The sequence below is a fragment of the Phymastichus coffea genome, unplaced genomic scaffold (genome assembly GCF_024137745.1).
Source record: "Phymastichus coffea isolate CEN01 unplaced genomic scaffold, Cenicafe_Pcof_1.1 PCOF00123, whole genome shotgun sequence".
Lineage (NCBI taxonomy): Eukaryota > Metazoa > Arthropoda > Insecta > Hymenoptera > Eulophidae > Phymastichus > Phymastichus coffea.
Window position 1 is genome coordinate 275197 of NW_026706934.1, and position 14717 is coordinate 289913.

General features: G+C 39.7%; 2 protein-coding genes across 2 annotated transcripts in view; both read left to right on the plus strand.

The window, feature by feature from the left end:
• The window catches only part of LOC131671304 (division abnormally delayed protein), a 93109-nt gene that overhangs the window by 61204 nt on the left and 17188 nt on the right, over positions 1–14717 (plus strand). Inside the window, exon 5 of the mRNA XM_058947639.1 lies at positions 4242–4555. Coding sequence (XP_058803622.1) covers positions 4242–4555 — 314 coding nt within the window. The remainder of the gene's footprint in view (positions 1–4241; positions 4556–14717) is intronic.
• On the plus strand, positions 9246–10668 carry LOC131671305 (protein roadkill-like). Its single transcript, XM_058947640.1, has one exon. It carries the CDS (start codon positions 9415–9417, stop codon positions 10411–10413), a length of 999 nt encoding a protein of 332 aa, XP_058803623.1. The 5' UTR covers positions 9246–9414; the 3' UTR covers positions 10414–10668.

Here is a 14717-nt window from a genome sequence, read left to right on the forward strand (position 1 = left end):
CGCTACGATCGCAACTACAAAGCCAGCGTGTTCATATAATCAGAACTGAGGTAATATCCCGAAGCAGTACGCTCGTCGATGAAATGACGCAAGCTCGTTTACAGCTCGTGTGCAGTGCTGGCACGAAAATATCCGCACATCGAAATCTAGAGCGGCGCGCGCGAGATCCCCCGAAAAATGCGTGGCATCCTTGCCCACGCAAAGAGAGAGAGAGAGAGAGAGAGACGCTAATGCGCAGCAGCGCGGGCCAGATTATCGTTCGCTGCTCGCACTTTCAGAAGTCGGCCTTGCGCGCGCGATAAGCTTTCGTGCGCGCGCGTGCGTCTCTCGATCGCCGATCGAATTACGCTTCGCGCAGCGGATGATGTTCCAGTTGCGGTAGACGAGATTACATACACCGAAAGGGATAAGAGCTTTCGAAGCCCCGTCCATTTTCTTTCTTTTTCTTTCCACTGTGGCGGGAGTTAAAGGATGTTTCTTGCCGGAAGAGTGTGCGCGCTGCTCGAATGCCACTCTTTTCACCTGCTCCCTTGCGTTACTTTCTTTTTCTTTTTGTTCACGTCGCGCATTCAAGTGCACGTACGTACACTTGCTTACTTTTCCAATTGCGAATACATCCGCGTTGTTAACATTTTTTTTTCTCTCGTCCGAGCATTGTCGATCGTATGAGAATATCTTTCAGCTCGTCTCTTAGTGGTTTGAGTGGTTTTCTCAGATGAAACCCTTTTTTTCTTTTTTTTAAGGTCAAAAAGTATGTAAAAAGTAAATGCATTTTCCATTACTTCAATTTTGACAAGAATCTTTGCAAGAACGTTTGTAATATTAACCGAATTCATCTAATACCGTACTCTTGATAATTCAAGACATTAATTTTATTTACAGGTCGTAGAGCCAAAGCTCCATCTAATGCGAGTAGAAAACTATCGATTCTTATGAAACAAACGGATACCTAGATTTACATATTTATTGTGTCTCTACTTGCAATTATAAAAAAAATTCAATTAACTATTCTATTTTTCACTCGCGCTATTTCACATTCACACGTGTAAAAATCAAATGGAATAAACTTAAGGAAAAGAGATAACGTCTTAGACATCCGCAGAACGCGTCTGAGAGAGAGAGAGAGAGAGAGAGAGAGAGAGAGAGAGGAGAGAGAGAGAGAGAGAGGAGAGAGAGAGAGAGAGAGAGAGAGAGAGAGAGAGAGAGAGACAGAGAAATGAAATTCCCATCCGAATCCAATAACTACATGCGCGCGCGACTTTGCCAGAGCTATTTTAACTCCCGCAAGCTCTTTCGCTCGGCGATTTCTATTTAAAAAGCGTAAACTCGCGAACTCGCCGACGACGACGACAAAACGACCATCAGTTCCTTCAATTCGACGACGACCTATTTTAACCGTCTCTTTCCTTGCAGCTGCATCTTTCGCGTTTCATCGAATGTCGACCGTCTCGTCTCGAAAAACACATCATAATGCGCAACTTCTCCCTCCACTGCAGTTACTTTCGACAGCCAACTCGCGCTCGATGCCGCGATCATTATCGGATATAAATTGCGCGCGTGACTGTATAGTATGGACAAGCTAATGGGATCTCGTTTGTTTTTTTCTGTTTTTTCTTTTTTTTTTTTTTAATAAATTTTCCTATTGTACGTAAGAAAGAGACGACGATGAAAGTGCGGAATTGAAAATTGCTTGTAACGGTGTACGTCGACAGGAAATGATCCTATTTTCAGTTTCGGTCTTGATGCTCGAAGTCTAATTAATCCTCGCACTCGCTCGATGATTATATATTTAGCCCTCGAACTACGAATAGCCTTCTGAATCATGAGCATAAAAAAAGAAGAAAAAAAATTCACGAGTAATGAATTAGAGAAGATCATAGACAATTCTTAGCCCGTGAATATAAATATTCCGTCGGTGGCACGAATGTCACGCGTATTTCCGTCACGATTCCATTCACAAAGAGTTGCGCGCCGCCGCCGCTACTGCTGCTGCCGCTGCAGAAGAGTAAAATCGAGCCCTCATTCAGCATTTCTGCGCTCATAAAAGCAGCGGCAATAAAAGCAGCGACTCATCAAACTGACCGCGCGCGTCCTCGTAAAATAACCCATTCGACAAATGCAAAAGACGGCTGACCGGAGTGATTGAGATGTGGGCGCGTCACGTGCCATTTTTCTCATTCTTTCTTTGTCGCCACGTGTCGTCATCGTCGAAACCTGTCCGGTGAAATTCTCACCGAGGAGAGGCTTTTATGCGCGCGCGGGCAAACCATCGCGAATATATAGCGATGAGCTGGCCGAAGTCCCAGCGTGTTACTGCTGACGTTATTGCCGTAAAACATCGCTTATCTTCCGTGATTAGCAGATTTGTTGACACAACACCAAGAATTCCTCCAGCGTGCCGCGAGCGCTTGATAAATCTCGACGCTTATACTAAAAATAAATCAACGTTACATCGAGAAAGCTCCTTTCTCCGTCCCCTCTTCAGCTTTTCTTTCGTGTTTACATTACAATCGATTCCGTAAGATCTATCAAAAACGCGAGATTCGCGAAAAAAAGCCAGTTTATTGTTAGGATCGAGCAAACTCATTTTGCTTTACGTTACAAGCGTATCCGAGGGCAACTTTCTCAATTCCAATTTATATTTCCAGCGGCAACATTTCAATATCAACTATCACTTTTAAAATTAACGAAACACTAAATCATTCGCGCGCGTGCTGATAATCTGCAAGCGTTTAGTTTGAAAACCCACATCATTAAGATAATCAGGTTTCGGTAAAAAAAAAGGAAGTAGCGCGGCGTTCAATCAGCAATTCGCTATCGAACGTGGACGTTGCAATAAAGCAAACCGACACACACGTGGCAATAAACCTCGCAGCGATTTCTCAATGAAAATCTCGTGAATCCCACGTTGGAGCCTTTTATCCGCACGAGAGGATGTCAACCGAGAGAGAGAGAGAGAGGGAGAGAGAGAGAGAGAGAGAGAGAGAGAGAGAGAGAGAGAGAGAGAGAGAGAGAGAGAGAGAGATAGTGCCGTCACGCATATTTATATGTCCGTTTCGAGTTTCCATTGCTGTATTTAAAGGCCAAAATATATAAGGCGATCGACGTTGCGACATGGAATTTCGTGCGGGTGACGAGATTATTTGTTAATGCTTTAGCTGGATTTCGTGTCCTTAGTAATTTTGATGGATATTGATTCAGGTTTAGAAATTCGTGGTAACAATATTAGTAGATTATATGAAGCTATGTCTTTTATAAAGTAACATCTGTCTATGAATAAAGAGGAGAAGGTTTGTTCTTCATTACACTATTGTGGCTAAAAATTATTCAATCGAATAAACACGCGTCGTACATTGTTTTGCCAATTCAGTTATTATATAATGAGGATTCGTAATTATTAAGAATAAAAAATGCAATTTATCATTCGTGTAATTTGATTTTACATTGCTTGTCCAATCTCGATTGTTATTTAGTAAGGATTCTGGGTAATTTAGATTGAAAAAGTAATTAAATCGAAACAATACGCATTATAAATACATTATTATTTATTGAGTATTCCTTATTAAGGTTGAAAAAGCCATGTACAATGGGCATTGTTTTGATTTTATTTTGACATTTTCTTCACATATGACTGCGTAACAAACAATTGTACTTGTGAAATTATTGACGTAAAATAAACAGGTTCTCAGTATTAAAATTGAGCATTATAAATTTTAATTTACGACAAAACTTCACTAAGCCAATCTATAAATTATAACGTATTAGCTCGTTGACCCGAAGTATATCCGTTGAAAATAGATAAAATTTGGCGGCTGTGATGCGATGTAATAAATGATTCATTTTTATCGTAAACTCGAAGAGAGTGTACGGGTATTAATTGTTAATAAAAAAAAAATTCATTTTACGTGCAAAGTTGTAATGTTCCCTATGAGCAGGTAGAAACATGAAGCAGGCCAATATAATTTTGAAAAACCACCGACTGCTCTGATAATATTCTTCCTAATTTGTTACCACATCTTGGCAGTAAATGTGAATTACAATGAAAAGATGAATCTAATCATAATAAATTGTAATGTTACTATGTGGTTATGATGTTCAATCGAAAAAGACCAACGAAATTGTTGATCGTTTGGCAAGACTTTGAAGAAATTCGTTGCGAATGATAATTTTCCGCGACAATCGGAAGAGCATTGCAGACAATGGAGGCGAAAATAATTTGTTGACGCTCTGGAACATTGCAGGTGCGGATAGTGTGCGGTCGAGCGGAATGGGAGGCGTCATCGTCACACGTCGCGCACTTTTCCGTGCCGGCAAGTGTGGCCGCATCGACGCGCGTCGCCGGCTCGCTGATGGGTCTCGACGGCCGACAGTTGGGCGCCCCGCTGGCAGCGACCTTGGCCCATCAGTCCACGAGGCCACCAAACCAACTGCATGCGCAACTCGGCAACTTCCTTGCGAGTGTCGTCAGGTCGAGGACGTTTTACGGCACGCTGGCTGATACCATCTGCGAAGATTACCCCGACAAGACTTGCTGGAACGGCGAGCGAGTTGGAGAGTAAGTGCTATCGCTTGTTTTTCTTTCTTCTATTTTGAGCTATTCGAGTCGGATCGATGCCACGCAAATTTCGACGAGACGTCGAATTCGAGCTTTGCAAATGAAGCAGCGCCGCTGCAAGCTCGGCCGACAACACCAAAATTCGCTCGGCAGGGCAATTTTCGTCATTGCGCATTATAACTCTCTGTTAAATCGGTGATTCAGCGCCGAGTGCAGCTTTCACGTTCGCGGCAGTAACGGATCGGCCGCGAATAGGCGCGAAACAAGCGCGGATATAAAATACTCGATCGAGATCGGCTGCGTGACAGGCAGCTCAACGTATTTATTGCGCGTCGCGCCGCTTACGAAACTCCGTCGGTGCGTGTCGCCTACAATTATTTGCGTCGACGTACGGGAGGCCTTTCTTTATTATTATTATTCAATCAGTCGCGGACGTTTCTGCGAAACGATCTCGTGTCTATCTCGCGCGCGATTGAGTAATAGCACCCGCCAGAATTTATTCAGTCGAGTCAACTTGGCGTGCCGTTCGATCGAACATTCCGGCGAGCGTTTCGCCTTCGAGGCCCCGAAACGATCCCGCGTCGCGCGAAACCCGACGCTGTCGCGGAAAAGGCTTTTTCGAAACAGGGATCCATTCCCCGCCGGTGACTCGATCGTCCGTCGTCGTCTTCGATTGTTGCGATTGCATGCATGCACGTGGGAGGAGGCACAGGGACGGAAGTACCGTTCGCAACCTCACTCGCCATCTTGGCTCGTAAGAATATTGCCAATTACAAATATACAACGTCCAACGCGGATGGATAAAGCAAGCTACGCGTGATTAATAAGATTTTTATACGAGTGCCCGACGGATGACGTAACGCCCTTATTTTCGCTCATCTCAACAATCTTTCTCTCTCTCTCTCTCTCTCTCTTTTTGTCTACGGGCCAGTGTGAAAAACTATGAAATTTATGCAGTAGGATAATCGGCAATTCTCCTCGAGATAAGAATATTTATAGTCCTGCTCGTGCCTGTGCGCACGCGTTTGCTGGGGTATTGTTCGGGCGGAGAACATTATCCTGCTTTATGATTTCATCGCCTGTATTTGTGTGGAAACGAGAATCCTCTCGCAGGTTATGCGACTAATAAAATTAACATCGTTATATCTGCGATGTTTTCGCAAAAGAAAAAAAAAGGTGCTCGAGGAGAAATTTACTCTTTTTTCCTTTTTCTTTGTTTCATCCGGCATGCAAAGTAGAAGGACACATGGCGAATGCGTAAAATTTGGCTACGCTATCCGTATAACCTACTTTTCTTTCGTGCAGAAACCGAGCATGCGAAAAGTTACGTCGATCGATAGTTCTTTTCAGTTGTGTGTATTCGGTCGTGAGTATGCGTGCACGTGTACGTGCGGCTCTCTCGATAAATCTGAACTTTTCGTGTTATATCCCGCAGTCTGACAATTGCTCTCTCGAGAGACGTCAAAAAGCAAGCGAACATAATGAAAAAATGTATCTTGACGGGGGTAGTACAGGTTACGCGAGATTAACGATTTCGGAAAAATTTATAGTTGCTCAATCTTGAATCAACTGCTGTCACTTTTCTTTGCTTCTCTACTTCTCCTCGTCATCTTGAGTAAAGAGCGGCATCAACCTGAAAAGAATGAAACGAGAAAATTGCCATTGCGGAGTAAACATTGGTGGAACGCGCAATAGAAATACCATCAAAAGCTGGAAGAAAAAAGAGAATCCCAAAACGCATGTAACAAAGCTATCTCTCGCACTGCAATCCTCGATTGTGCACGCACACACGCGTGCGCGCGCACTCTAAAAAAAAAAAGAGAGTGTCACAAAGAGGAGAGGACACATCCTCCAGACAGCTCGAAAAAAGCGAGCGGAGGTTGGTGCGTGCATGGGAAATTAAAAGAAGCGGCGCATCCTGTAGACAATGGGGTGGAAAGAGATTCGTTAGCGAAGCGCCGAGAAAAAAGAAAAAAGCTGAAAGAGTGAAAGGCAGACGAGGCTGGCAAAAGAAAAGAGCGAGAAGAGAAAAAGCTCATACGTGATAAATTAGAAAGGGGTCGACTAATCGCACGTATTAAAATGGCGATTCAGACGCGGGAATAGTATCAATCATTATTCCCGCCTGGCGCGGGTTAGTCACCTTCTCTTTGTTTTTTCTCTGGCATCCTCGCTTGATTATTCACTCGCGACGCGTATTGTTGCCGGCGCGCGTGACGTACAGCAGCCAGCGCTCGGATCATGGCTTCTGAATCCCTCTTTCCTTTTCGCGGAATCCCTCGCCAGTCGAAATTCCCTTTGCTCGCCCGGGCAATGTTAATTACACGGACACGGAAAGTTTCATCTGGCGCACGCTCAAGCTTCAATGCTTTAATGATGGCGAGTACAAAGGAAGAACGAAACACGTTGGTCGCGAAGTGCCGTAACCTGCCACTCATCGTTAGCGTTAATTATTTGAATATTAACAGACCCAATGCTGCTCTTCCTCTCTTTCTGTATCGGGCCGACTGTTGACTCTGCGCAGAGCGAGACTCGTCCAGATGCGAAACGTCGCGAACTCCGTTGAAAACTCGCATCTACGATTCTAACCGTTGAATGAATACGTAATATGCGATTAAAATTTTTCGCTCTTTTCGAGGCGGCGAAATCCTTACGTAACGTTTGCTTTCTTTTCAGGAAAAGCGTCTTATCCTTCACAATCGGATATCGAATACCCCCCACCCCCTCGAAAAAACGAAAGGGCCCTCGCGCGCTTCGCGAGCTTCGCTGCGGCGTCCAAGGAGAAAGTACATAGAGAAGACGCCGAGCAGCGCGCGCAGTGCAGGCAGACGACCTCGCTGCATTAAAGCTCCGGGAGGATAGGAGAGCAAAATGCACGTCGGGAAATATAGCATCGCGACGCGGCGGCGCCCGGCAGCCCGCCAGACATTTCGGCGCTGCTCGCCTATGGCCGTGCCAATTTTCGCTCGACGTCCTTCCGCCGCTCCTCCTCGCGTTTCCCTCGCGCGCGCTCCACGGGTTTAGGGCCTCGTGTGCTCGGATTGCTCGACCTCGTCCCTCGCGCCACGTTTTCTTGCACTGCGAGCGCGATTAGTTTAACGGCGCCTCGACGAAGCAGTCGTAACGTTTGCAAGGATCAATGTTTGCCGGATAGACGTTTGCGCCGTTCCGAGTCTTCGCTCCAATCTAAAACTCGCCCAATCATTAATTATCCGAACGACCATTGTCATATAATTCAATGATGCCGGCCAACTAAACGTTCATGATGACTTTCTTAATACAGATTTCTATCTGGAAGATAGATCTGTCGGAACCTTGATTATTTGTCGCCACTAAAGATCTTTCTGGTGCTGTAGGTATCGACAGTGTGCCCTGGGCGCCAAGTGTGCGAATATCATAACACCCACACGTGTATCGTGCGCGTGCAGTCGTACGCACAGATATATTAACGTGCTTAACGCCCAAGGCACAGTGTTGGCGTATAACCGTAGAAAGATCCTCCTTGCCGCTGCCACTGAAGTACCAACCTCTTTCGCGTTATAAAATAAGAACCAGAGAGATTAGGTACTGTTTTTTCGAGATGCGCCCTGTGCGCGCCGTCCTATTCGGAGTGTTTTTTAAAACTCCGACAGACTCGAAAGTTGCAAATAGTTTTTACGGATAATACTATCGAGTAAATGTGCTAGAACTACGTAGCCTGTTGAAAAATATTCGGGATACATTCCTGGCACAGGCTTAAAGAATCGAAAAATCGCAATTTTCGGAGCTTCGGCGATGTTTTTCTAGGTAACTGTTGGTGGTTGGAGGGTTGAGCTACTCGGATCCCCTTTTTATTTCAACACCCGCTAAAAATAATTAAGAATTTTTTTTTCTGACGGAAAACTCTATTTAACTATTAATAGTTGACAAATTTTTAATAACAATTGAATCGACACTCTAACGAAAACACACCTGAAAAATTTGGTTTAAGCGGGTCAACATGCGTAAGAAAAATACGTTCGTTGGTCCATCCAAATCGAAAAGGCCACAAGAGAATATATGATGCTGGATTAACTTGGAAGTTACGCAGTTATATTCCATTATTTGCAGTTTAATATATGACTGTTGGTACTATCAAAGTAATTAAAATGAAAATAATCCGGGTAAAGAATTGTCACAAATGGAATGTATGACAATTTTTTAGTCCATTTATATTTGTACGATTAATAAAATAAGGGTGAAGTTTTTAAAATATCCATTTTCTTTTATATATTCTTCAGAATGATTCAAACATTTCTATTAAATTCTTTCTACTGGTAAATGTACTTTGATGTATTTGTTCAGTTTGTGAGCAATCATATATATATCACATTGACTTTTATGGATAAAATAAATTATTTCGTTGTAGGGACATTTCGTCATTATTATTATTATTTACTGATTACGAGTTATTGTAATATTAAATCGGAATCAATATTAATCGTCTAACTTTATGTAGGCACAAGTACAAAAAGTATTATTTATAAATTTGCTGTTGACACAACTACGAAATGGAATAGTGATCACGGTATTGCAAGATCGTTATGATAAATCGATATTTGTTGCCAGCCAGCATAATTACACGAGAAATTTTGTTGACACTCCGTTACAATTCTGAACGACCTGTAGATCTTGTATAGATGGCTCTATCGTAAGCTTTGTCGCGGTCACTTAGTTGGATTTAGCGTCATGGTAGACCTACTGTACGTTCAGTCCGCTCTAGAACAACTTTCCGATGTCAGCAACTCTTAATGTTATAATATCAGCAACGTTAGTGCAGCAGTTATAGTTGTTAAATTTTATTCGAATTCTACGACAGACTTGTCAACAATTTCTCAAAAATGTCTTCAAACTCTGTAATAAAAGTTGGCAGTGTAACCACTTACAACAATACAGCAACGTGGATATCACAAGATGCTTGTAGTATTTTCTACAGAGACAACTGGTCAGTGTCGCCACCGTTCAATATTGACGGTGTATCTTGGCAATTAGTAATTATTCCAAAAGGTTATGTTGACGGAGATACTGAATTGGTGTCAGTTTTTATGCGATTAAAAAGTGATGTTGAATATAAAACAAATTATTCTATCTCAGTTATGGGTAAAGATAATACACCATGTTATCACCGCGTTTGCGGAATTAGAAATTACGTTCGAAAGCTAAAAAACGAAGAGCCGAATAATAAATATCACTCGTGGGGACTTGCTGATTTCATTCAACGTCAAGAAATTCTAGAAAAAAGTGATCACTATATGTCGCGCAACAGACTTGTCATATTAATTGAATTTTACCCAGATAGATTTAACGTCTATAATAGGTTCCCGTACACCTTTGACAGTATTTTGAATAATACGGAAGAATGCGATGTGACATTGATTGTTAAAGTTGAAAATAAATTCAAATATTTGCATGCTCATATAAATGTTTTGTCAAAAACCAGTAAAGTTTTTGCCGAATTGTTTGCTAAGCGTTCGGATTTGGGAAAAGCCCAAAAAGCTGTGGTCGTCGAAGGTTTCAAACATGAGGTGATAGTTGAGATGTTGCGATTTCTTTATACTGGCGAAGTGCAAAACATGGAGAATATGGCCCAAGAAATTTTGCTTGCAGCACGTAGATATGGTATTCTCGACTTGATAGATGTGTGCGATGATTTTCTTTATCAAAATTTGTCAGGCGATAATGCCAGTGCATATTTGGATCTTGCAAATAATCATAAGCTCGTATCACTCAAACAAAATGCTGAAGACCTCATCTCATTAACTGACGAAAAGGATAAGGAAACACATCCAACAACAACTGATCATGTTTATACTTTTCTCACCAGTGATTTTGATGGTTAATACGCATGCCGATATGTATATAAACTTAATTAAAATTAGACTAAAATGACTATCGTGTTATTATCACAAATTCCATTTATATTTGTACGATCAACAATGTGTGAGATATTTTTTAAATGTATATTCTTTTCTATAAACACATGATTATAACTTTTTTATTGAAATCTGTTTACTGATAAACTTTAATGTATCTGTCTAATTTGTGAATAATCATATTTATTCACATTAACTGTTATGGATATAATAAATTCATTCGCCAAAATGTTTCCTCTTATTTTAGTTACTAATTAAGAATTATTGTAATATTCATTCGGAATCAGTATTAGTCATAACTTTTTTAGGTAAATAATACAAAATTGTAATTTTTAGATTTGCTGCTTGCACAATTGTAAAATGGAATAGCTATCATCTTATTGCAAGACCGTTATAATAGATCGGTATTTATTGCGCACCCAGCGTAAATACACACGTAATCTTGTTGACGTTGCGTCTCAAATTCTGAACGACCTGTAGATTTGTATAGATGGCTCTATCGTAAGCCTTATCGTGGTCATTTTGGTTGGTCGAACGTTATAGTAGACCTGTTGGTAATATATTCAGTCTGCTGCAGAACAACTTTTCGACATAAACATATTTAGTTTATTGTTATATTAGCACCGGCATCAGTGTATTATTTATAGTTATTTATAGATTTATCCAACCACTGCATTAATATCATCAATAGTTTTTCAAAAAATGTTTTCACCAAATCATTCAGACAATGAGGTGAGCACAAACAACACGACAGCAAAGTGGAAATTACGAAATATAAAAAATATTTTTGATAATAATGAGAGAGTCGACTCGCCACTGTTCAGTATCAATGGTGTATTTTGGGGGTTAATCCTTCAACCAAAAGGTTATGTTGATGGAGATTCTGAATTTGTATCGATTTTCTTGCGATTAAAAAGTGATATTGAATATAGAACAAATTATTCCATGACCATAATGAATAGGGCGGATAAACCTTGTTATAACCGTATTTGTGGAGTTAGGGATTATGGTAAAAATGAAGAACAATCGAAAAGAAATAATAAAAGCCTCTCATGGGGAATTTACAACTTCATTACGTCTAAAGAACTTTGGGCAGAAAGAAGCGAGTATACAGAGGACAACAGGCTTGTATTCATGGTTGAATTGTATCCAAATAGTTATAACGTGTATGATAGACAACAGGTAAAATTTGAAGATGTTCTGAATAACAAGGCAAACTGTAATATGAGATTAATCATACAAATTAAAGAGAAATTCGAATATTTGTACGCTCATAAGAATGTTTTGATAAGATGCAGTAAAAAGTTTTCCACCATGTTTGGTAAGGGTGTGGATTTAGGACAGACCGATAGAGCTGTAGTCATGGAAGATACTGCGTATAAAGTGGTGGTTGAAATCTTGCGATTTATCTATACTGGTGAAGTCAAAAACATGGAGAATATGGTACGAGATATTTTGCATGCAGCACATAAATATGATATTCGTGACTTAAAGGATGTGTGCGATGATTATCTTTATCAAACCTTATCAAATGATAACGCGACTGAATATTTAGAGTTGGCTAAAACTTATGGTCTCATATCATTCAGACAAAATGCTGAAGATATAGTCTCATCAATTACTGAAAAAAGTAAGAAATAGGATGAAATATTTTAACATAAAATTTAACCACATATTCTGATGGTTAATACGCATGCTGATATGTACATACATACTTGATTAAAATTAGACTGAGCTGACTATTGTCTTAATATTGTAGATTCTATTTGTTTGTATAATCAGCAGTGTATGAGATACATTTTTTAAATATCCATTTTTTCTATACACATGAAACGATTCTAACTTTTCTATTGGATTCTTCCTACTGATAAACTTTGATGTATTTGTCTGCTTTGTGAACAATTATACGTAGTCAAACTATCATTATAGATAAAATAAATGAATTTGTCGAAGCGATGTTTTGTCTTCTTTTTTTTACTGGTCACGACTTATTGTAGTAATATTTAATCCAAATCAATATTAATTGTAACTTTGGGCAAGCAAAATAACAAAAAGTGTCGATTTTAGATTTGCTGCTGGATACAACTGTGGAATAGAATAGTAATCACGTTATTGCAAGATCTTTATGATAAATCGATATTTGCTGAGCAGGCGATATAAGTACACTCGCAATTTTGTTGACGTGGCATTTCGAAATTCTTAACGATCTGTAAATCTTGAATAGATGGCTCTATCGTTAGCTTCCCCGCGGTTGTTTGGTTGGGTTGAACGTCATGATAGACTTGCCATACGTTCAGTCCGCTTTAGAACAAGTTTTCGATATCAGCATAAATTCTCTTAATATTATATTACCAGCAGCGCCAGTGTAGCAGTTATAGTTATCAAGTTTTATCCAATCGCTGTAATAGACTCGTCAAGAGATTTTAAAAAATGGATGAAACAGCTATAGCCGAGGTTGGTGAGATAATCAATCGTCAAAAAACATCGATATGGACGATAAAAAATGCTATTAGAATTTTCGACACAGATACCTGGGCAATGTCGCCACTGTTCTATTCCAACGAGATGTCATGGCAGTTAGTAATGATTCCAAAAGGTTATTCTGACGAAAAAGGTGAATATATGTCTTTTTTTTTGCGGTTAAGGAGCAAAAGTGAACATACAACAAATTACTCTGTCGCAATTATGGATAAAGAAAATAAATCTTGTTATGAGCGCATTTGTGGAGTTAGGAATTACATTCGAAAGAAAAATTATAAAGGACCGGGTAATAAATATTACGCTTGGGGAATTGCCAATTTTATTCAAACCGAAGAATTTTTGGAAAAAAAAGATTACTATATGCCGAAGAACAATCTTGTCATAATGGTTGAATTGTATAAAAGTAGTTTTAACATATATAATAGGTTCCCGTATACTTTTGAAGATATTATAAATAATAAAGCAAATTGTGATGTGACATTGATCGTACAAATAGAAAAAAATTTCCAATATTTGTACGCTCATAAATCTGTTTTGTTAAAAAGTAGTAGAGGTTTTACCGACGTGTATGCTAAGAGTTTGGATTATGGAAAGTCCGACACTGCTGTGCTCATCGAAGGTTTTGCATATGAGGTGATAGTTGAAATGTTGCGATTTATTTATACTGGCGAAGTGAAAAACATGGAGAATCTGTGGGAAAATATGGCGAACGTAGCATTAAAATATGATATTCCTCAGTTGAGGGATGTGTGCGATAATTTTCTTTATCAAAAGTTGACAGCTGATAATGCCGAGGATTATTTATTGATTGCCGAGCGTTACAATCTCATATCATTAAAAGAGAACGCTCAAGACCGTATAGATTCTATATAGATGGCTTTATCGCAAGCTTCTTTGTGGTTGTTTCTCAGCTCCTTTACGTCCATTCTACTTTAGAACAAGTTTTTGACATCAGCACATATCATTGAGTCGGTCAGATGAAAGTTAAAAATAATACAGCGAAAAGCAAATATAAAAGTATCAAGAGTACTTCAAATAATGACAATGTCATATTACTACTTTTAGTATCAATGACGTATATTGACAGTTAATCATGATTCCAACGGATTATGTTAACGAAAATTCTGAATTTGCATCAATGTTTATGCGGTCAAGGTATGATAATGAATGCACAACAAATTGTTCCATCTGAATAAGAATACATCTTGCTATCATCGCATTTTTGAAGTTAGGAATTGTGTTCTAAAGATAAGATCAGCAGGAGCTTACAACAAACTTGTTTCAGTGGTTGAACTGTACCTAAATACTTAGAATGCCTGTTATAGACACGCGATCAACATTGAAGGTGTTTTAAAGAATACGATATTTTGTGATGCCACTTCGATTGCAAAATATTTAAATAGATTTCAACATTTTATGCTCGTAAAGCCACTTTGTCAACTAAAAGTAAGGTTTTTAACACCGTGTTCGATGGGCTTATGGCAGTGGGAAATGCCGATAAAGGTACGGTTATGGAAGACGTTCAATATCAAGTGCAAGTTGAAAAATGTTGAGATTCATTTATATTGGAGCCGTGAAGAGTATGCAACGTTGACTGTCGTGGCAAGATATCATATTGCTGACTTGAAAGATGTATGCAGTGATTACTTTTATCGTAACTGATGCAACGAAACGCTATTACGTGTCGAAAAATATCTTAACAAGTATATAGTCTTAAATGCTAAAAATGAAGTTGAGTGAATTGAGTTTAAATCAATAATGTGTTTGCAGACTGATCTGTTGTTTGATAT

What these genes read in the sequence shown, in the direction of transcription:
- LOC131671305 (XM_058947640.1), top strand. Translation starts at nt 9,415, where the DNA reads ATGTCTTCAAACTCTGTAATAAAAGTTGGCAGTGTAACCACTTACAAC.